At 33.0% G+C, this 22,294-nt stretch overlaps 4 protein-coding genes across 5 annotated transcripts; 2 read left to right on the forward strand and 2 right to left on the reverse strand.

The window, feature by feature from the left end:
• Window positions 1-5,996: 5,996 nt before the first annotated feature.
• On the reverse strand, window positions 5,997-8,295 carry LOC8275021 (GSH-induced LITAF domain protein). The gene is made up of 3 exons (XM_002512593.4): window positions 7,518-8,295; window positions 6,402-6,528; window positions 5,997-6,313 (listed from the first exon to the last, which is right to left on the reverse strand). Exons 1-3 carry the CDS (start codon window positions 7,709-7,711, stop codon window positions 6,230-6,232), a joined length of 405 nt encoding a protein of 134 aa, XP_002512639.1. The 5' UTR covers window positions 7,712-8,295; the 3' UTR covers window positions 5,997-6,229.
• A 2,791-nt stretch (window positions 8,296-11,086) lies between these two features.
• LOC8275022 lies at window positions 11,087-13,289 on the forward strand. The gene is made up of 2 exons (XM_002512594.4): window positions 11,087-11,783; window positions 12,395-13,289. The coding sequence occupies exons 1-2, from the start codon at window positions 11,505-11,507 to the stop codon at window positions 12,713-12,715; spliced, it is 600 nt and encodes a 199-aa protein (XP_002512640.1). The 5' UTR covers window positions 11,087-11,504; the 3' UTR covers window positions 12,716-13,289.
• A 4,479-nt stretch (window positions 13,290-17,768) lies between these two features.
• Window positions 17,769-19,198, reverse strand: LOC8267111 (GEM-like protein 5). The gene is made up of 3 exons (XM_002512595.4): window positions 18,666-19,198; window positions 18,291-18,565; window positions 17,769-18,174 (listed from the first exon to the last, which is right to left on the reverse strand). Exons 1-3 carry the CDS (start codon window positions 18,964-18,966, stop codon window positions 17,992-17,994), a joined length of 759 nt encoding a protein of 252 aa, XP_002512641.1. The 5' UTR covers window positions 18,967-19,198; the 3' UTR covers window positions 17,769-17,991.
• A 335-nt stretch (window positions 19,199-19,533) lies between these two features.
• LOC8267112 (cysteine-rich and transmembrane domain-containing protein WIH2) lies at window positions 19,534-20,639 on the forward strand. Of its 2 annotated transcripts, none has more exons than XM_015714958.3 (4): window positions 19,534-19,685; window positions 19,787-19,984; window positions 20,156-20,327; window positions 20,440-20,639. In XM_015714958.3, exons 2-4 carry the CDS (start codon window positions 19,933-19,935, stop codon window positions 20,492-20,494), a joined length of 279 nt encoding a protein of 92 aa, XP_015570444.1. In that variant the 5' UTR covers window positions 19,534-19,685; window positions 19,787-19,932; the 3' UTR covers window positions 20,495-20,639. The 2 variants fall into 2 exon arrangements, with proteins under 2 accessions (XP_015570444.1, XP_002512642.1); XM_002512596.4 differs by having other exon boundaries at window positions 19,562-19,711.
• The last annotated feature ends 1,655 nt before the right edge of the window (window positions 20,640-22,294 follow it).

The following is a 22,294-nucleotide window of genomic DNA, read 5'->3' on the forward strand; positions in this document are numbered from 1 at the left end:
ATTTTCTTTTGACACCGTATAAAATATAGGATAAAGAAATTATGCAAATGTGATTATCAAAAAACGTGTAGCATAAGACATGTAATGTAAATAGCAAATTCATAATTCATAATTCATAATCCTAAGATCTATCAAATATAAAAAGGTGTGGGATCCATGCGTGGAAAAGCCTAACGCGTGATGACTTCAACCGAAGAAAAATGTGATTGTTATCCTTTCTAATAATTGATACAAAAAAAAGTCTCATGTTCAATGTTATATATAGCAGTGGATTTTTCATTTTTTAAATTTAATTCAAGCCTTTTGAGCTCAAGCTCTATTTGCTGAGATATTTGTATATTTAGATCCCAATTAATTACTCAATACCAAAAATAATGAATTAATAAAGGTTTAAATTCAATTAAAATTTATTTTTTAAACTTAAATTTCAAGTGATGGTGTGTTAAGAGTCCGAACGATTAATATATAAATTTTTAAATGGTAAAATGATGAAAAATTTATTAAACTTGCAAGCATGTTGGGGCAATAGTTATAAAACTTGACAGTTAGAAGAATAATGGTTATCACTTGCTATGTCATAATCTCATAACTATATTATGTAATTTGATAACAATTATATTCGTATGGTTCTAAAATGGAAAAAGTAAAGTAAAAATCCAGAAAATTTCCACAGAAAAAGTTAATCTCAGGGATCCCAAATAGTTGGCTTAATTTGCACCCTTTATTCATGCCATGCCTTTGATTTTGATTTGAGAAACGGTTTTCAGGACTCAAGTGAATGCCCATTCCTTCTTTGTTCTTTTTTGGGTACTGGGCTGCGGTATGTTCCTGGGTTCAGGGCTTTGTGCCCTTCGGAGGCCATGGCCTAATATTCTGCAAATTTGACAAGGTGTTTCCATTGATCCAATATTATACCCGCATAATTGCTTGCATTTTATCTTTCTTTTTCTTTGAAGTAAGAGGTTCCTTGAATAGATGAAATATTTCTTATTAATGGTCTTAATAATATTGAAGTTCAAGACACATACATAACAGGAATCCCTGTCATTCTCTACTACTATGCCTAATACATAACTAGTCGCCTCTACTTGAAAAAATAGCCAGACAAATCTCTCTATTTAATTTGACTTATTAGATATATAAATTCGCCAATTGCTTAATATATAAACACCCAATAGTTTATAACGCGCTCTATTACTCCTTTACATACGAGTGAAATTCATTTTGTAATTTACCGTGACAATAAAATAGTTAATTATAATTTTTGAATAAATATCACATTTCTTTTTATTATTTTATCATTTTTTTCTCTTTATTTTTTATTTGAAGAAAGTAGACCGATCAATATACTAGCTATGCTTGCAACAAAATTAAGATATATAATTATCAATTGATTAAACAACATATTCGTAAGCAAATCTAAATAAAAGATATGATATATTTTTTAAAAGAAATTAAAATTTAAAAATAATTGTTGGAATTAAACCAATAAGTAATAAACTTCAAGATTTTTTATTTTTCAATTTTTTTTAAAAAAAAAGCTAAATTGATAAGACACTGTATGAATGAAGTAATGGGTAATTTACTTTTTCTTTTTCTTCTTTCCTTTCATTTTTTAATTTTTTGCCTTAACCTTCAAGATCCAATGGTAAAAGATACAAAATTTACTATAACCACACATAATTCACAACCCTCTAGCTTTAAATCCATTCAAAACTCTCACTTTAAATTTACTCAATAACAAAATCCAGTTCATACTTGAAATCAAAAATCACACAATTTTCAAAATTTACCTTTATTACAAGTACTAGGAGCAACGTTAACACTGCATCTATGAATGAGAGACACAACCTGAGTAGTATTCAAATTAAAGCTTTCAAATAAATCAAAAGTGTTGTAAAGATTGGAAAGAAATTAAGCTCATCTGCAACGTTTTTGATTGAGCTACAACAAGTATCGAGAGTTGTAGTTGTAATGTTAAGATACTTAGTATAAGATACGTAGCAACACCACCATCATTCCGTCAACGTGATCAAATAAGCTTCTTCTTTTTTCTTGAGTGTTTCTCCATAGAGAAATTAGAAATAGGCTTACTTATGAGTTATAAATTTTAGGTGCTTGCCATATCATTGAATTAACAAATTCTATTTAGAGAGCTATTAGGTGTTTATATATTAAGTAGGCAAAGGGTGCAAAAGAACTCTTGAACTTATTTAAAAAGTCCAATTAAGTTCTCATCCTTTTTTTTTACTTAATTAAACCTATTAACTTTTATAAAAGGTACAATTAAGTTTTCATCCTTTTTTTTTGCCAATTAAATCCATTAACTTTTATAAAATGTCTAATTAACCCCTAATGCTAACAACATTCAAAATGTCGTTAAGTGTAAGGGTCCCATTATTTTGAGAGCATGAATAATAATCATTCTGAATATTTTAAAGTCACGCCTAGATCATGTGAGAGAGAGAAAGTCACTTCTTCTTTTTTATTTAACTTACATCATAGCTCTTGCAACTGTAGAATCTCAGTCCATAATTGGTCTCTTTCCATGAAGTATGCATCTTTATAGTTTTATTGTAAAAACATATTGAAGGTGATGAGATGTAATTTAACTCAACAACTTGTATTCACCATCTACTTACAAATGGGCGTGATGAAGAAGACAAAAATATTGCTGCAATTTTAGGTGGGGAAAGAAATCATTACTCTTATTTTCAAATTAGGGTTTATAGATACTAGTTGTGCAAAAATTAAAAAAAAGTGGCTTTATCTCTCTCATGTGATATAGACATATGACTTTAAAATATTCAGAGTATTTATTAATTGCGTTCTCAAAATAATATGACCCTTACACTTAATAGCATTTTAGATGTTGTTGGCATTATAAATTAATTAGACCTTTATAAAAGTTAATGGGTTTAATTGAGCCAAAAAAAATAGGATATGAATTCAATTGGACTTTTTAAATAAGTTCAAAGGTATTTTTGTACCTTTTTCTTTTTAAATAATTATTGAGTTCAAGTGTTTAATAGATCAAACTTGAAGTATAAAGAGTTATGGAGTAAATTTATAAGAGTTATAAGTACAAGAGTGTGTGTATGTATTAGGCCATACTGCTAATAGAAGACCACAAATCAAATGTTAATAATGCATATAACAAGGCATGGGATAAAATAACTGGCAATCTTTGATTATGCAGGAATTTTAAGTGAACATATATAGCCTGTGAGGCAGGATGCGATTCCTTATGATCACCTCTTCTATTATTACTTCTTTCATGATGGATTCCAGTGGAACGAACAAAGAAATTAGATTAGAGAACCCAAATGCATGACTATTATTATTACTCTATAATACACAGATTTTCTTCTCTAATTGGATCCATTAAGTGGGGGGCTTCAGCAATGCTAATATGTAAGCTCGACGCGTGCCACAGGAATTAATATACTTTCCCACCATTTCAATTCATTGAGTGAATGATTTGAGAAAGGGACAGGAAACACAATCAAATAAGGAATTATTTCTTTTTGTTATTTCTTTATGGAAGAAGATTGGTATAATATTGTTATAGGCGTTTAGCTTATCCGTTGAAATACTGCTGTTTGATTCTTACATAAAATCGCACAACTTATGTTACGAGGATCAATTTGCATGGTAGCTATATTTATTTTTCAATTATCTTAAAGTATTCAATATTTAAAAGAGTTTATCTTTTTGTGTATTTTTAAGTGGAAAATTAATTAATAAAATCAACCGGAAATGTAATGTATTGCAATAATTTTATTTAAAAGATAAAAGAATGAAAACGACACAACTCAAATCTCAAACCCACCAATCAGATAGTGTAATGTGGCCTTGGCCAATAACAAGGACTTTGATATTTGACTTTTGGATTATCCATTTGAGTTGTCGAGTACTTGATGATGTTGGAATTAGAATATAGCAAACGACCAAAAAGCACAAGGAAGGAAAGGAGAGGATGAAAAAGAAAGGGCAGCTCAATCAATTTCAAATTGTAAGTTTTTCATCAGTATTCCTATCTGCATATTTCCAACTCTAACCCAATTAAGTATTAATTTCTTCATAGATTTTGTTCCTTTCTCTTCTATTCCACAAACAATCCAAGGGTCGATACATAGTAAACTCGATTGATTAAACACTCATGTTTTGTAGATCTAGACTCGTAGTATCTTTCAGGATTTAATTTGGGGAAATTTAATTTAGACCCGTCATGAGATATTGGACGGCGAATTCTTGGCCATGCAAAAATCAACTCAAGAATATATTCCACGACAACAACCTCTACTGGTGAACCCCAGTGGATTATGTTATTGTTATGATAAAACGATGAACATATCTTGGCTATAAATACTGACAGAGAGTTTCACATTTTAGTATCCAAAGATTTGGCTAAAAAGTATACAGGCTAGGATTAAGTTCCTATGAGGAAGAGAGGTCCTACATGAAGATGAAGAGTCTCGTTTGGTAGCCAAGGATGACTTGCCTGCAGCCCCAATTGCATGTTTTTAGTGACTAAAGCAACTTGCAGTTGCAGGTCTACAATTTGCATGTGGTTTCGTAGGCAGTCTCCTTGGCTAACGAGACAGCCTCTTATCATTCATGCTGGACTGACTCTCCTTTCTTTCGGTGTACATATCTAAATTTAGTCTAGAACGTGGCATAATCGTTACGGATAACAAAATCCTAAAAATCATACTTAAAAAGGTAATTTTGTTAATTCTTTTTCCCGGTACTTTTTATACAAATTCTACACTTCTTTTTTGTTTTTCTGGAATGGGGGAATTCTAAAATAACATGCAGGTCTAGTTTGCCTTTTGCGTTATGAAGAAATGATTGGACGTCCCGCAGATTGTCATATTTATTATTGAGCCCTTGCATTTCTAGCTATATGTAATTATGTTCTCTAGAACATCTAATAATTAATTTGCAAGCAAAATATGTTCTTTGAAATATATCAAGTTTTCAATGATCATGTAAGATTCATATTTTCCTGGTATGTACGCAATATAACTGCGAAGAAAGGTTTCGCATTGATTTGCTTGGTACATTTACATGCTTTTTAAATTAGCAAAATGCATTATTAAACTTTTTAAATTTTTTAATAAGATTGGAATTTCGCTACCTTAATAATGGTTTTATCTTTTAAAGTCATTAAAGATTATGTTGAGGAGAACATTGAGCTTGGCATTTTAGGCTGGAGCGATCATGGCTGGCTAGTAAGCTTTGCCATAGACTTTGGAATCTATCCTATGATAATCAACAAATTTAGTGGTCTTTTCTACCTTATAAGTAGCTAACTCTATGTCTGAAATGAGGATTTTTTTTTTTAAAAAAAAGGAAAATTTGGGTCGAAAAAATAAAGAGGGACACATACTTTTTTGTTTAAAAAAAAAAAAGAGAAAATAATTATAGTTTTAGTTCATTTATTTTCTTTCCAAAATAAAATGAAAATATAAAGAATGAGCAAAGAATTTCACGAATCATGATGAAATCACAATCTTGCCTTTTTGGATTATTTGATTAATTATGTGTTAAGAGATATTATTAATTTTTTTGCCAAAAGAACTATTATTTATCTTACTAAATAAAGGATAAAATAGTAAATGTGTAAGCTTTTCATTTTCCTTTCCTTCCTCTTATTTTCCTCTATCAATCTCTTTTTTGTCCTTCCTCCCAAAACTTCCCGAGCAAAGGATAAATCTTGGATAAATATAGCAATTGCATGGTCGAAAATTTCAAAACGATTCTCAGAAAGAGAAAAGCTGGTAAGGATGTACCAACCATTAGGAAATAGAGCAATTTTGACACCCATGGAGGGCATTCGTATCCACGCATTGATGATAAAATGACAAAGATTAGGTCTTAAGCCCATGTTGGACCATTAAGGATCACGAGACTAAACAATATTGATGAAGGAAAATCTGTCGCCCAAGGACAAGTATTTACAAGAAAGGCAACATGAAATGGACAGCACATTCACAAAAGATGCTTAGTTCAAAACGATACTTATAGACTTGGGACTGTATAGAAAACACTGTTGATTCAACGCCATTCTAAAAAATATATGTACCAGTAATCACTCCTTGTACAGACGAGGCAACTAAAAGATGTCCAAATTCTCCAGCAAACAAATGACAAAGCACGCGTTGATCATATACCTTCAGTTTCAGCCAGATGAAGTACACAAATAATAATTGGCTTTATCATTTCATGCAGGCAATGCAAAGCTCTGCTGTGTCCACTGGGGAGGATCCATCACTAAACAAGGATCTGATTTCTCGAAGTCCGCAACCTAGAAAGGAAACCAGAGTAAACAGTTATGAGTGCAGAGGCTTCTTAAAAAGGATAGCAGGCAAGAGCAGAAGTACTGTACTCTTTACCTTTTCTTTGCAGTTTGGGCAGTAGTGATATTTATGCCAGAGACAGTCCATTGAAGGGCAAAGAAAGCAAAATCCAAGCATAAATGGCATCATGCAACCAACAACAGCTGCCAGACTAGGCTTTGATCTGTACTCCGCATAATAAAAGGGAGAGAATATAGGTCAACAAACATCTAGAGATGATCTCATGAAGTTAAAAAAATTACGGTAGCACTTAGACGATCACCAGCCCCATTTTTTATTTACAGTCATACTCCTCTTGAAGCAAAAATTCGGCGAGTGAAACTCGTGATAAAATTCAACTCATTGTTATCTTTTTTTGGGGGGTGGGAGGACAGCATCTACATCAACAGTGAGTAACTAAAAGTTTCATCCATCCAATCAATTCCACAATATATTATGTGTAGTTTTCTAACTGTTCCATAAAGCCATACCAACAGTGCTTGCTGGTTCAGTAAAAGCTGTGAATAATTACAAAATCTGGCCATGTACAGTTTTTTTTCCTTATCTAAAGTAATGGAGGTGAAACAAGAAATCCTTCTTGTCTACCCATATAATAAAGTAAGATCAACAACAGAACACCAAAATTGCACACCCAAGATCACTGCCACCAGAATTCAAAGCTTACAACTTGAAAACCTTGCTCAACCAAATGAAGACGAAAGAAAAGAGTATAACAATCTCTCCAGACTTGCAATTGCAACTTCTACAACTTTCCAACTTGGCAATGGCAACAACAAATAATAGTGCCAAATCGAAAAATAAAAATAAATTTTGCATTTTGCTTCGTTAAAAACCAAAAATTTGGCAGTCCCAATGCATGAAGTAACATAAATTTAACCAAGAATTAAAATTGACTAAGCAATAGCTTTAAAGCAGACATAAATCAAGTTATCAAGTGATAATAAGAAGATCAAGTTTCTTACCTATGCTAAAATATACACAAATCCTATATTCCCTAATGTTCTTTGCCCAATTATAAACTAATGCAAGCAAAACACGAACTTAACATTTGATTTAACTTAATTTAATATATTATAAGAAAATAAGCAAAAGTCATGACAATGGGCAAAACCCTAATTTAAATAGAGAAAGCATAAAAACAATAAAAATTACCTAACGAGAGTAAGACCAGAATTACCACAGAAAACGCAGTTAAAAGGAGCAGGAGTATCCCGATACATGGTCTGCTGAATCGGAATTCCTTTGGGATCTCCGAAAACGGCGTTTGGCGGGATTGCTCCGGCTTGATACGGGTTCTGACCCACGTAATACGGAACACCGATAGCAGGCTCATCTTTTTGACCCATTTTTTTCAAAAAAAAATTTGTTCAAAAATGTTTTTATTGATCGCAGATCGATATTGCTGAAGAAGGAGGAGGAGGAGAAAATATCGAAGCTTGAAAGGTAAAGACGAACAAAACACGATTGAAAGTTGAAACCGAAAGCTGTTGTTGAATAATATATATATATATATATATATATATATAAAATAAATCAATTAACGAATTAATTAAAGATAAAGATAATAATTTAACGTTAAAGGCAAGATGTTACATAGAAGAAGAAGAAGAAATCAAATAATTTGAATAAAATGAGCAGAAGGGTCGCTTTCTTTCTAGAGAATTGACTGCACCAACCAGGAAACTTCTTCTTTCTTTCTTCCTCTCTCGTCTTGCCCTTTTATAGATTTGCAATTTATGCAATTGCTAATGTGCCCTTTAAACAACTAAACTGTATATTGGGTAATGCAAGTAGGAAAAAGTAAAACGGGTTAGACCATTAATTCCTCAAGTTTAGTGTAACATCTAGAATCCGTTGAGAAATAAGCACACCACTTTGAATAATCATGGTTACAAACGACTTTAGAAAAATGCAAACACCATGACGAAAGATTGCATAAAATAGTGGACAAATAGTCATAATCTGATGTGTTCATAATAATAGGTTTCTACTTTCTACTGTTCTTCTCTCCTTTTTGGGCTAGGCCGGGTTAGTGCTGAAAGTTCATAACTGCCAATATGGGTGGCTATATTGTCGGGCCAGATAGATTCATAGGCAGGCTTGCGAGAAGGTTCAATTCAGGAACATTTATAGGTAACCCAATGGGCCACACCCATTTTTATTTGGCTGTCACTCTTCTTAATTTGCTGATGATTGAAAACAAGGTGAAGCATTTATTTTATTTTTTATTTTTTTGCATTGGGCTTAGAATGGAGCATTTTCTGTAAAAAAGAGAAAGAGTTGTGTCAGGATACTTGCTTAAGAGAAACAAAATAAAAATTAGCATATGCCCCGTAACGGTTGAATACGAGAGAAAACAATACGTTTCGTCCTGCTTCATTGTCGTATCAGACCAATTTAATGTGTAATTTAAGCTAATATGCTTATAAAATCCTTAATTAATCAGGTAGCAGAAGGAAATCAGGTTGTGAGTAGGAATTTTGCCAATCGTATAATAATAAGAGCAGTTTATGTATTTGGGGAATAAAAACTCTTAAAATTCAAATCTTCTATTACACATTAACTGTATGTGTGATCAGGAATACAATTAGTTGGTGCCATCTGGCTGCTCCAAGAAGTAAAAAAGAAAACTTTGGAGTTAGAAAAAAGAAAAGAAGTGAGAGGGGATAGGAAAGAGGAAAGAGGAAGGGGAGCAGGCATAAGGGCACTAAGGTATGTTCCCTTCCCTTCATGCGCAACGTCAAAAATCCCTCGCTAGATGTGCACAGAATGAATGGGGAAACTAATCCAACACATGGCTTCCTCATTTCAAAGCAATTATAAAAATTTGAAGTTGGAATAATGGGCGACACATTCCTCTCTTTTCTTTTCTTTTTTAATTTTGAAATTTTACATTTACATATATCCCAAGGAGTCACAGCTGGTGTGGTGAGGCCTGAGCATGAGGGAATATTACTGCACCCACACACCCACAAAAAAGAAAGAGAGAAAGGGAATTTTGTCAGCGACTGACATCTCCTCAGAATAGATTCCCTCTATTGCTAAAGGAAACTTGCCAGTTTTTTTTTTTTTTCTTTTTTCTTTTTTCTTTTCAAAACAGTCAATTACCATTTTATTTTACTACTTCTTCTTTCTACTGTTCTGCAGACACCTTATTATTATTATTATTATTATTATCTTTCTTATTGAAATGAAACAGTAATACGGGAAGTTAAGTTAATCTCTTACCATTGTATTGTATTAATGTGATATAGAACTATACTTCCGCCTGTCCAGTCTTATTTGCATGCCTGTGTATGCTTCTCCTTGTCTATACATCTGCTGTTGCTTCTTCTTCATGAATTTTGTGATCACCAGATCATTGCGGAATCATAAGAAAGATCTTCCCTTTCAAGTCCCTATCCTTAAGATTGAACTTCTCTCTTCCTTTCTTGTTCTTTTGTTTTGGTTTCTTTTGGAATATTTACTTGTCATTTTATATATGTGATTATAAAATTTGTTAAACAATGTTTATAATTATGAGTTATGGGGTTCATTAGGCATCGCTTCTGATAAATATAGCCAAGGGTTTTGTGATCCTACACACTATACATTTTCAATAAGATCATTATTTTCATAAGAATACTAAAATATTTGGATCAAAACTTCAGAATATGTTTAGAAAATCGCTTAAAAAATTGTGATTAAAAAAGAAAGAGAGGAGAATTTATGCTTAGCAATACATCAATGGGCAACGCATAACACGTTGACTTGTAAACATTTTTTATTATTTTAGCCGACTTTTTTTTGTTCAATGCAAATTAATGTATTTTCTAATGAAAATGACGATTAACTTTTATATATATATATATATAATTTGGTGCATTACAACTGATGATAAATTTAAAAAAAGCAACCCGGATCCACCCTTTTTTTTATAAACTAAAATTCTGTCCCTTGTTTTTGAAGAAATGACTGCTGTAGCACATTATCATTTCCTTGGAGAAATAAGCTTGAGCACCTTAGATTGTTAAGCTACCTCAACATCTTTAATTGTTATTTTTTTTTCTATTTTTCGCATTCAACACAATTTAATTGAGTAATTCATTTCCTTAGTGATTACTACAAAAACATAATAATGTTAATTTATTTACATATTAATTTTAGGATTAATAGTTGTAATTGAGTAAAAAACCAATTTATGATCTTTCTAGAATTTGACTCAAAAATCATTCAAAACCGAGTCGGTTAGTATCGGTTAAGTTTAAATTCTTCAATATTCAACTCATGAACTAGATTAAGCTCTAATTATTTTATCATTTTACTATTTATATTACTCGAATGAAATTAAAACTTAAGAAAAAAAATTGATTTGGACAATTGAGATTGAGTCAAATGGAGGATTAAGACATAGCTGGAGATACATGGCTGCTTAGGATTCAAGGTTCATACATACAGAAAATATACCTTAAAGATGGATTGAAATATACAGAAACACATGGGGAAGAGAAGTATATAGCTGTCTAAAGGAATGTCCCTCACCTTATAAAATATAATCAACAACTTTTTTAAAACAAATACAAAACTGTCAAAGAAAATTCCGGCATTCTTTTTGGCAACCGCGTTTTTACCGGATCTCTCTCTCTCTCTCTCTCTCTCTCTCTTTTCCTTTTTCCCCCTCGCTAACCCATTGACAATTTCTCTCGGAAGCCATTTTTATTATTTTATTTTATTAGTTGTTATCACCCGCTATCTACTGCGCGTGAGATATTCTAGTCCAAAACTTTGGTTTGGACAAATCATCGAATGTATCCCACAGTAATTGGCTGGTGCTGACAGTCATTAGCCCCACTCAGGAGCTTTCCTTGCCATATTCCCCACGCGCAGTTCACAAAACTGACCGAGACTTTTGCATTTGTTTATTTCTTTTCGACCCGCTAATTTAATAATCTTTCTCTCTCTCTAAATTAAGTCTCCTCTTTTTATTCCCTACAATATCTCAACCCCTAACATTATTTTTTTTCTTCTCGCTGTCTCTCAATCCCTATCTTTTCTTTTATCTTTAATTGATAATCTATTTTTCTCCTTTTTGTTAAATGTATATGTGTACCAGTTAGTTCGAAAGATTTAAGCTTTTTAGCCAAAGAAGAAGAAGAAGTGATGACAGCTCCAAACATGGCAACCATAACTGCATCTTTAGAAAGGTCTCTTCAAAACTGTTCGCTAAATCATCACCAAAGTAGGGGAGTTTTAGGAGGAGCAGGAGAGAGGTCATCGAGTTCAGACGATGCAGATTTTGGAGCAGCACAACAGCAAGAGGACCAAAATCACAATAATAATCTTAATCTACCCACTAGTAATTCTTCTACTGACACTACTTTGGAGCTCAACTCGCATCTCTCTCTTCCTTACCATTGGGAGCAATGTCTTGATTTAAAGGTACCCGTTGTATTAGGATTTATAAAAGTCTTTTTCTTTTATGTCTGTTGTAGCTTCAATAAATGCAGATCTTTTGTTTCTTTTGTTACTTTCTGAGGAAATTTATGTCTTTTGTTCTTGAATACCTGCCTGCCCTTTGGTTGTTTTACTTTCTTGTTCTTTAATGGTCTCTCTTTCTCTTACACTTAATATCACCCAGATTAAGAATAGGGTTCTTTTTCACCCTCAAAAATAAAAACCCTAAAAAGGTATTTACATTTCTTTTCCCTTTTTGTTGCAACTTTTCTTGGTCTGCATTTCTAAATGGAGAAAAAAGGGACGAGATTTCCAAGTTTGACCTTAAAATAGATGCTGTTTCTTTGATGGGTAATTGTTGTAAAAGTAAGATAGCAGTCAAAAGTTTGATTAGTTTCAAAGTTGCAATGCCCTGGGGAGATTTTGTTCAAAGCCCACGAAAGCAATTTCCTGTTAATATGACCATAATATTTGAAGGGGTAGCTGAAATAGAGATATAAGCTTCTTATACATTCTTATGTACATTTCTTAGTTTGTAATTCTGTTCACAGTAGCAGTATCAGTTTGATAGAGTATGTACATATATGAATTTGCAGACAGGGGAGATTTACTATATAAACTGGAGAAATGGAATGAAAGCGAAAGAAGATCCAAGAGTAACACAAGAATACAGCGGAGATTACTACTCAGAAGATGAAAGCTCATATGACAGTGAAGAGTCATCATCAGAATCATCGCCTCCTTCTTCAAGAGAGCATTATACTAGTAGAGGGGAGCAGAAAGAAGACCATGTCTTGGTTGTAGCTGGTTGCAAGAGCTGCCTTATGTACTTCATGGTCCCAAAACAAGTTGAAGATTGCCCCAAATGTAACGGCCAACTTCTCCACTTTGATAGATCTGAAGATGGTTCTCCCTGATTTCCACTTCTTTGTCTTCTTCTTTTCTTAACTCTTTTCAATTTTTCTTGGTTCTTTAATTTTATGGTTCTAGTTTTTCAAAAAAGAAAAAAGAAAAAACTCATTTGTGCTTTTGAAAGATTTTGTTTTTAAGTGTGGAATGATCATGAAATGCGTGACAAATGGGTTATTAGATTACTATTATTGATTCCTCCATCTACACGACTCCACCATTTTATTTTTAGTGTTTTTCTTTTCTTTAAGAAAATATTTCTCTCCTCTAGCTGTTACATTTTTGTTTTGTTTTGGGTTTCTTAAGGGTGCCATTGAAGTCGCCGAGGTGAGTCCTAGCTTAGGGAGGGAAAGTGGCGATGGTATGGTCAATTCAAAGAAAGAATAAATATTTTGTAATGATTGGGACGTGTAGCTTTCTCTCTCAGTTTCTTTCTTTCTTTAATTAAATTAATCTGTTATTAGTTAAGATAATTAATTGATGCACTTTGAGAATAGCTGCAAATTGCATTATTATAAATTGTCTGTATTTCCACGCTGAAATCAGATCAGCTTGAGTTGATTGTGGCCGCAGTGCACATTATATTGAATCTTTTATTGCTTCTTCTTTTCTGCATACATTTCGAAGAAGTGGTTTCATTGGTTAGAAAATTGATACCACATCTCTTTTAAGGCATAAAGTTTTATAAAGCCAAAGCTACAACTCTGGAGACAATTAAGAGATCACGTGAGTGTCAATTGTAGCTGTAAAATCTTCTAACAGAGTATCCTCTTTGTAGTTATTGCACCATTAATTCAGGATTGTTAATTAGAATTCAAAAATCTCTTTTGTTATTGACTTCCCCTCCCCAAGAAAATTCATATAGTACTACTGAACACAGGAATTTACCAACGAAAACAAAACCAAGTGAAGATGGATAATTAACCCTTGACAGAAGGGGAGAAAGAAACCCGATGTGAGGGATCATTGAAACTTCAACAAGCCATTTGTGCATTCTCTGCTTTTCCAATTAATCAAAATGAAGGAAACTAATTAAGCAAAAAGCTAATAATTAGATTATTATTTACAGCAAAATGATGAGCACCACGTGTAAAGAGCCATTCATATACGATCTTCCGCCGTATAAAATGGTTGTGATTAGACTCAGAGAATACATTTATATATGACATTCCAATAACTTAGACATAGTCCCACTCCATTGCACCTCACTAATTACTACTTGGCGTTTTTGTTTTAGTCAACTGCTTCTTATTATTATTATTATTATTATTGTCATTAATTTCTGCTTATAATAAAGCAAGCTCGTCATTGCATTCTTGAATTAATGTTCATGAATAATGGTAAAAAGCCCCAACTTTTCCTTCAATAAATGGTATCCCACCTTCACTTTCTTTTCTTTTTACTTTTCTCCCCTCAAATAATTAATCAGTCACCCGTTCACAAGTTTCTTCAAATAATCAACAGTTTATTTTCATGTTCTTAACTAATTTATCTAAATTAATCTAAATGTCTGAACATCGAAATACTATGCATGTTAATGGCGTCGTTCATGCTTATAAGGAACTCTTTTTTCATTTTCCGAATTTCTAATTGACTTCTTTTTCTTTACTAACAACAATAATAATAATAATAATAAAGAATCTAGTGTCTGCATGTAATGATAAATATGAAAACATTTAAAGAATAAAGTGTAAAATTTCAAACATCCGCAAATTAAAAAGAGAAAGGTGGAGAACTACTACGAAGCCATATAAAAGGAAAACTAAGGTCATACATTTTGTACTTCTAAAATGATAATAATGGCAGGGGCATTGAATTTCTGATCCCAATGTTACCATGTCTAGGTACATTTTGGGCCTATTTGTGATCAGGGAACTTTGGTGTCATGAGAATTCATATCAATATTTTATTTGTTTAAAGTATTGTAAAATTGAAAAGAAAAGAAAAGAAAAAAAAAACAATGCAAAATATTATACATTCATTAATCACAAAAAACAACTGATGCATAATTTATTATATACTTTAGAATTGTGAAAAATCATTGCAAATAATATAAATTCACTACATAACTGAAGTCAGTCCAAGCGACATCTATTTAAAGTTGTTGTCGAGGGTCAATACAAGTTGATCTTAGTATTTTCGTATTTAATTAATTGATTTTTGTATAAATTGTTCTTAACATATTTTTAAATAAATATCAATTTATCTATTGTTCATAAAAAAAAAGTTTGAAAAGTCAGAACATAATGATTTATGTCAGAGAAACTAAACTATTTAATTACTTAAGAAAATTAAGAGAATGTACTTTATTTATTTAGAAATCACTAGAAATTAGAAACATATAAAATGTCTCAGTCAAACTGAGGTTATGATTTCCCCTATCATTTCACTTGCAGTCTATAAACTTATAGTAAATTTTATGATTACGAAATATCTGAAATGTAGACAATATGCTCCAGTGTTTTTTTTTTTTTTTTTTCTTAAATGACTGCCAAGTGTGCTCCAGTTGAATCAATGCAGTCCGTGAAGTAACTTGCCCTTTAAATTAACGAACCCTAACCTTAAAATTAAGCTTATTCATGAAACTAAATCCAATTAGCAATGAAAGATAAAAGAAATTTAACGGATTAAATAATGCTTCTGGATACAAGACAACAAGAATAAAGAGGTTGCAGCTTTTGTTACCTGAGTAATGGGTGTCTGGGAAGATGACAAGTGTAAAGTTAACATATTCAAACATGAATCAAATAGAGAATGGTGCTGCTGGTCTTTATTTTTATTTTAAATTAATTGTTGAATAAGTTAGGATTTTCTTTCTTCTTTCTTCTTGCAAAAGGATTTGAAGAAAGGTAAAAATGACAACACGAAGCTCGAACTACTAAGTGTTGAAAAAAGAAAGAAAGAAAAGAAGAGGGTTTGCATGCAAAAGGGTGAGACATAATTGTACAGTCGTTTGCTGTGTGGAAGGTGAGGCCCTTTGTCCTAAAAGATTCGAGTTTGAGAAAAGAGAAAGAGATGGTTATTAATTGGGTATTATATATATACATATACATATATATAAATGGTACAAAAGAAAGATGGTCCATGAATGGGGAAGAAGATATATAGCAGATGGATTATTATAAATAGGTCAGTAGCTAGCTAGTGCATGACTGTAGAGAAAACAAAGAAACCTTTTCTTTTCTTTTCTTTTCTTTTTCTTTTTTTGTTTCTCTTGACAGAAAAAGAATCTAAGCAGCGAGCGAGGTCTATAAAAAGAGTTCTGCAGTTTGCACTATTTAGAAATAAAAGAGATAGATGGAACTAGCTAAGCTAAGCTAAGGTAAAACTAAACTGAGAGACAAAGACACAGTCAGTCACTCAGTTAATAAAATAAACTTTTAAAACAAAACTAAAAAAAGATTCTTTTTTTTCTTTCTTTCAAATCAAATGGGTCAAATATCGAAATTATTTATGAATTATAATTAAGATTGTGGAAAGTTGGGAAGATAAGGACCTCCTCTCCTCCCCTTAACAGCTTTTTCGAATTTTATGGCCTATCTAATACAAAGGGTTCTGAGTAGGGAATCTATGTTTGTCTGTTTCAGTATCCTTGTGTTCTTGTGTCTTTCTTCTACTTTGCATCTTTTTCTACGGTTTTTGCACTTGCTGTACTCCTTCTCTCTACACTACCTACGTTTTACCTTGTCCATTTCTTGGCTTTTCTTTTTCCCTCTTTCTTAGTTTCTTGGTAGGAAAGTTCTTGTCATCTTCTTAGTGAATCATTTCACATGAATATGGGGGGTGTTAGCATGTGAATTTATTGCAGCTTACAATTTATATAAGATGGTCCATCATAAATCATAGAAAACTTAATTTAAATTTGTTTGTTCTTTAATCTTTGCCCCATTCCCTTGATATTCTCAGTTTTCACCATGAGTTGCACTTGTAAACCCTAGGGTTTACCACATTTTAGTACATATAATAAGAGAGAGTTACTCTTCTCTTCTCGTATAACATATTCTCATTAAATAAAAATCATTTGAAAATCAAAAAAGTAGATTAGATTTAATACACTGCTGAAATCTACTACAGAAAATACATAGTTAAACCAAAAGACTTGTACTATTACTCTGCTACACAAATGATTATAAGTTATGTAATTGAGCTCAACCGTTTAGCCATATCCATAATTAATCATTTGAGAGTAGACCTGGGTGGCCTGTTTCTTTCTATTTGGAGGTGAGTTCGTGAGTATACTAATAGATTGGAAGTGTTGATGAATTATATTCCACGTGCCATCAAGTATAGAAGAAGGAAGACAGACAAGATTCCTTATTACGTCAACACTCAGATTAATAAGCATCGAGTCCTCAACAATGATTATATTAATTAATGTAACCAAGCAGCAAGTATACAGAAATTGGAGGGCCAGTGACTAAATTTTCTTTTGCAGAATTATAGTGGTCTAAGCAGCCCCACGGCCCATTACAGAGAACCACAAGCAACATGCATGTCCTTCTAACGGATTCTTCTTTCAAACTGATAAAAGCCAAGCCCTATACCATTATTCATGGCCCCGCCCCCATTATCATCATAAATTATTGCTTTTCAAAAGAGGTTCTCAGGGACATGGATTTAACAGTTTGGTGAATACTAAATTTCTAAATCAAAACAAAAACAACCAGACATCTCTCCAGCTAGATCGGATATCTATGAACCAAACACACTTCGTGGATGTTCTTTTGTTATCAGCTTTAGCTCAATCAGTGTCTTATCTTTTCAGGTACAATGTTGCCTTCAAATTATAACTTAGCAGAGTATCGAACTCATCTCTGAAACTAGAACAAAATAGAATAATAAAACCATTGAGCCCAGGAACCAATCGCTAATGAGGCCTAGTTTGGCTGGATATGTGGGCTCTTATGTTGCTTTGTAGGATGCTTCCACTTAATTTTCTGGCTATAGAGCTTCGGCCTAATAGCCTATTTCACTCGGTTCTTGAAGTCTATATTCATCACGGCATCTTTCTGTACATTTATCACGAATTAGAAATTTTAGTTCTGCTCAAGAAATTATGCCTTTTTCATGAATAAACCTTTTATATATATACATGGTAATTCACATACATAATCTCCCAAATCTTCTCTTTACAATAGTGAAGGAAAAGTGTACAAAAATGACTAAACAAGCAAATACATAAACTCTGAAAAAGAAAGAAGCAAATACAAAAATGAAAAATCAACCCAAGAATCGCCTCCATATTCTTACATCAAACAACCTAAAACGAAACTGTTTTAGCTATTTAAACTGTAGTTGAATTTGACAGAGAATCTAAGAGATGATGTAATGCTTTCTCAAAATTAACAAAGCCCATGAACCAAAATTCATGACCATCAATGGTAGCAATCTGAATGTATTTTTCTGGTGGATTTTCTTTCATGATCACTGGGTTAACCGACCCTATCTTTGCCAAGGGTATCATCACCTGATCAAGAGACACCAGTGATTCAATTAATTAGTATCATATTTCAACATCGACGAAGTTAATATAACTAATCCAAGAAAAGAAAAGGAAAAAAGAAATAGCATTTCCTATGTTACCTTGTAGTAGGACCATGTTTCCTGTCCTGAAGGAGCGATAAAAGAAAGAGGACGGTCACTAGAGAAAGCTACCCGAGCAGTTGATAGGTAAATGGTTCCAGCAACAGGACCAGTTGATGTTGAAAGGTAGCAAGCAAATGTCTTCGTCAGCTTCTCATTAGGATCAGTTTCAAAAATCTGCTTGAACAGTGACTCGAATCCACCTTCTGTAATTGCTTTGGCTGTCAGGTTAACCTTACCCCATGCAGCTTCTGATACAGATGGTCCCGTTTTAACTGCAAGTTTATGTTTAGATAGGTTATTAAAAAAAACGGCTCGCATATATATATATGACTTTCTTGATTTAATTTGAGAATCGAGTATGAGTACACTTACGATTGTGCCAGATGTTCCTGGCGATATCCTCTGCCTTCTTGCTCCAGGTAGTGAAGGCGTGGATAACAGGTTCGAAAGGATTATTGCTTGGTTTCTCTACAGGGGAATAAACAAGGTATGGCTGCTGATAGATTTGCTGGTGTTCAGCTGCGTTCCATGAAGCTGCTTTTTGGTTGTCAGGGTGAACCGGTGGCGCTGCTGGTGCTCCCATGATGTAAGTACCCCATTTCTTCCTTTCTTCTTCTGATGACAGAAGTGGTTGTTGATGCAGCTGAGAGGAGTCGTGTGGTGTACTTGCCATGATTCACAAGAATTTGATATGTAAACACACAGATTTGGCAGTTGCGCTTAGTGGGTTGGACTCTGTTTCTATTTTTATTAATTGAAAGTAAGGAGTTAATGGTTTACTGATCCATTTATAGGGACGAAAATTTGTTCAACATCCTGGGTGATGTCTTGTACACACGGTTCTATTTTCTTAACTATGAAGAATTATGTGGAAAGCTCCTGCTACCTTCCAGATTTGGAAGGAAGATGGGTACCCTTAGCCATATTGTCTTTCGAGAAGGGGTACGTAGGTAAAGATATAAACTCTGAGCTGCATAATGGGAAAAAAAACAACGTGGCTGATGCTGAGATTAGGCGTTGAAATCGATGGCCTATAGATGTCTAAAAGAAACGTGGCGTAAGCAATTGCCAATGCTCTCAGCTGGTCGGCTTTTGGGGTTGTCAAGGTGTTGACATTTGATGATAGATATCATTATGTCAGGCCCAAAACCCTGAAACCCATCTCAGGAAAAGAAGAGGGGCTGTAGACCATAATGAATAGCCCATTATAATCTATCGCAATGTTCCATAAATTCGATCCAAATTCTGTCAATTTGGTTACTTGCGCTTAAATAGGAAAGGGGTGTGGACTGCACTTTTGACTGTTGGGAATCGCACTCTGTTTCTTGAAAATTTAGAATTAGAACAGAGGTTATAGGCAGATATGACAGGTAGGTGAGCATTGGCCATCAGGTACACGATGTTTGAAACTCTTGAAGGTTAGTTAGTACAAGAATAATATTACATATGGTTGGGTTTTTATTTTCTTTTAACACTGCGCCACATTTTGACAGTTCTAGTTAGCAATATATAACAATAAAGTTGGTGAGGAAATTCATGCTAAGGCCAGCAGTTAGCAGTACGCTTCACTAGTCTCTTGTTTTAGTGGGATCAGATTCCTCTACAAGCTCTTTACAATTCTAAAGACCTTCAACCAAAAATGAGTTATGAGCGTCTTGAACATCACCACCACCACCATCATCCTCCACCAGGTGACCGAGAATTCATCACTTTCTATCTTTTTTTATCTACTTTTAGATGTGACTTTTTGATGTTTGATTCATGTCACAATTGGTTTTCATTTTCCTTTATTGATTAATCCCAAAGTACAGATTTGTGTATATTAATAAGCAATGTTTGTGATCATGTTTATGGCAATTCAGGGCATCCACCTCCGTATCCTCCACCTGGCTATCCACCTCCACCACCTTACCCTCCACCGCCGCCACCACCTCCGCCCTATTATCAAGACTACTTCTACCCTCCACCCCCGCCTCCTCCTCCCCAGGACAACCGCCAAGATGACAGTGGCTGCTCTTCATTTCTCAAGGGATGGTATGTGATCTTTCTTTTTCTTTTTATACAAATACTAATAATTGATCCTGATACATATTTCGAAAATTGTTTTCTTCTAATTTCTCGTCTCCTTTTGTATTTGCTAATGCAGTTTGGCTGCACTTTGTTGCTGCTGTCTAATGGAAGAGTGCTTCTTATTAACTTAGGAATTCTAGTGCATTTAATTATATATGTCTGTAATGTTTCATAAGTTTGCTTTAATTGCAGACTAGTTTAGCATGTTATGAATTCTACATGAACTGTGAGTCTTTATATTGTGAAATGAATTTTGTCGAACTCTATTTCTCCCCATGATACACAGCTTAATTCATATGCCATCTTCCCTTAATTGAAGTTTCCCCAAATTCGTGAAGAGATTGACCCCCCACTTCAAATGGTTCCAAACAAAACTCCATCTAGAAAAAGATACAACAGAAGAAAAAAAGGAAAAGAAAAGAAGACTACAAAGGAAATCAAAGAACATAAAATGAAAGATGTTTATGGAGATTCCCGTTTTGAGTGACTGACTTAAGATATAATATTATAATTTGGATATGTTATGGTTTCTTCATAACTTGTCTGAGAGTGGGATGATAATAATTCAATTTGGTCGAGTAGAGGAATGCCAGACATGCAACTGCGATTGTCATGGCCTCTCTGTTCGTTTTCTTTTGGGTCGAAATGGTCTCTGGTTCTTATTAATAAGGTATCTGAGTTAATGGGCTGTATTATAAGGTCTCAGATGTGATGAGGCCCGGCACTTAATTAAGAGAGTTGTTTGCCATCATCTAGATAACAATCACAGGTACGATAGGACTTGAGGACTTTGTTTATATATCCTACAAAAATGTTCATCTGTCACACTTATGATTGCAAAGCAGCTTTTTTATAACCATGTGCACTTGATCTCTTCCTATTAATTAATGAATTAAGTGATTCATTTTTCAAATGTGTTAATATATATTCTCAAGTTGAAAATATCATAGTTTATCTAAAAAAATTTAAATTAAATTATTAAATTAAAAGCTGTTTGATTAGAAATTAAAAATTGAATTCATTATAGGATTTAATACATTTTTAAAAAAAATTACATGATGATAATGCCGTCACTCAGATTCAAAATCAAGATACTTTAGTACTATTTTTTAATTCAAAATCAACATACTTTAGTACTATTTTTTAATAGCAGCTTCTCTATCGATTTTACCATAATAATTTATTTTTATTTAATTGTCGAGTTTGAGAGAGTCAACTTAATGTAATATTATTATTTTATTAAAAATTAAAATTAATGAAACCAAAAAAATATGTTAAACTGATTTATTTCTTGCTCCATAACTGGGCTACAAATCCCTGTAGGATCAGCTTGACCAGTGACCAGTGAATTGAAGGTTCATTTGTAGACTATTCTACTATTCCTTCGTTTGCACAGGTCCACTAAGTCGGTTGATAGACTTCAAGGGGCAAAGGTGCATTTTTGCCCCTAACATTTACAGCGGGAAACATATTTACCCTTCAACTTCTTTTTTATTAAACATATTGAAAATTAAACGGAGCACAAATTTGAAATAAACTACCGTCAAGTTTAATATGACGTGGTAAGTATATTTCTTTAAAATAATAAGGCAGGGTTCAAAGAATGTCATATCACTAGATTTGTCTCTCTTCATGCGAGATTTGTACAATGTTATTAACTTCTCCACCGTTAACACACTCAACTACTAGCTAAAAGAAAAAAATATATCTCAAAATTGATTTCTTATAACCCTAATGAGAGAATGTCAAGCTTCATTGGTGGTGTTCTTAATAATAAAAAATTAGCAATAAAAAGAAATCAAAACTTACCTTTTCACTTTTCACTTTTAACTAATTGATAACATTTAGTGTAATAAGTAAAAACCATTAAATTTAAACAAAAATAAAGAAATTTCAAGTATGGACATTGATAATGTATTAATCCATAATTA

This window comes from Ricinus communis, chromosome 10, assembly GCF_019578655.1.
Source record: "Ricinus communis isolate WT05 ecotype wild-type chromosome 10, ASM1957865v1, whole genome shotgun sequence".
In the NCBI taxonomy this organism is placed as follows: domain Eukaryota; kingdom Viridiplantae; phylum Streptophyta; class Magnoliopsida; order Malpighiales; family Euphorbiaceae; genus Ricinus; species Ricinus communis.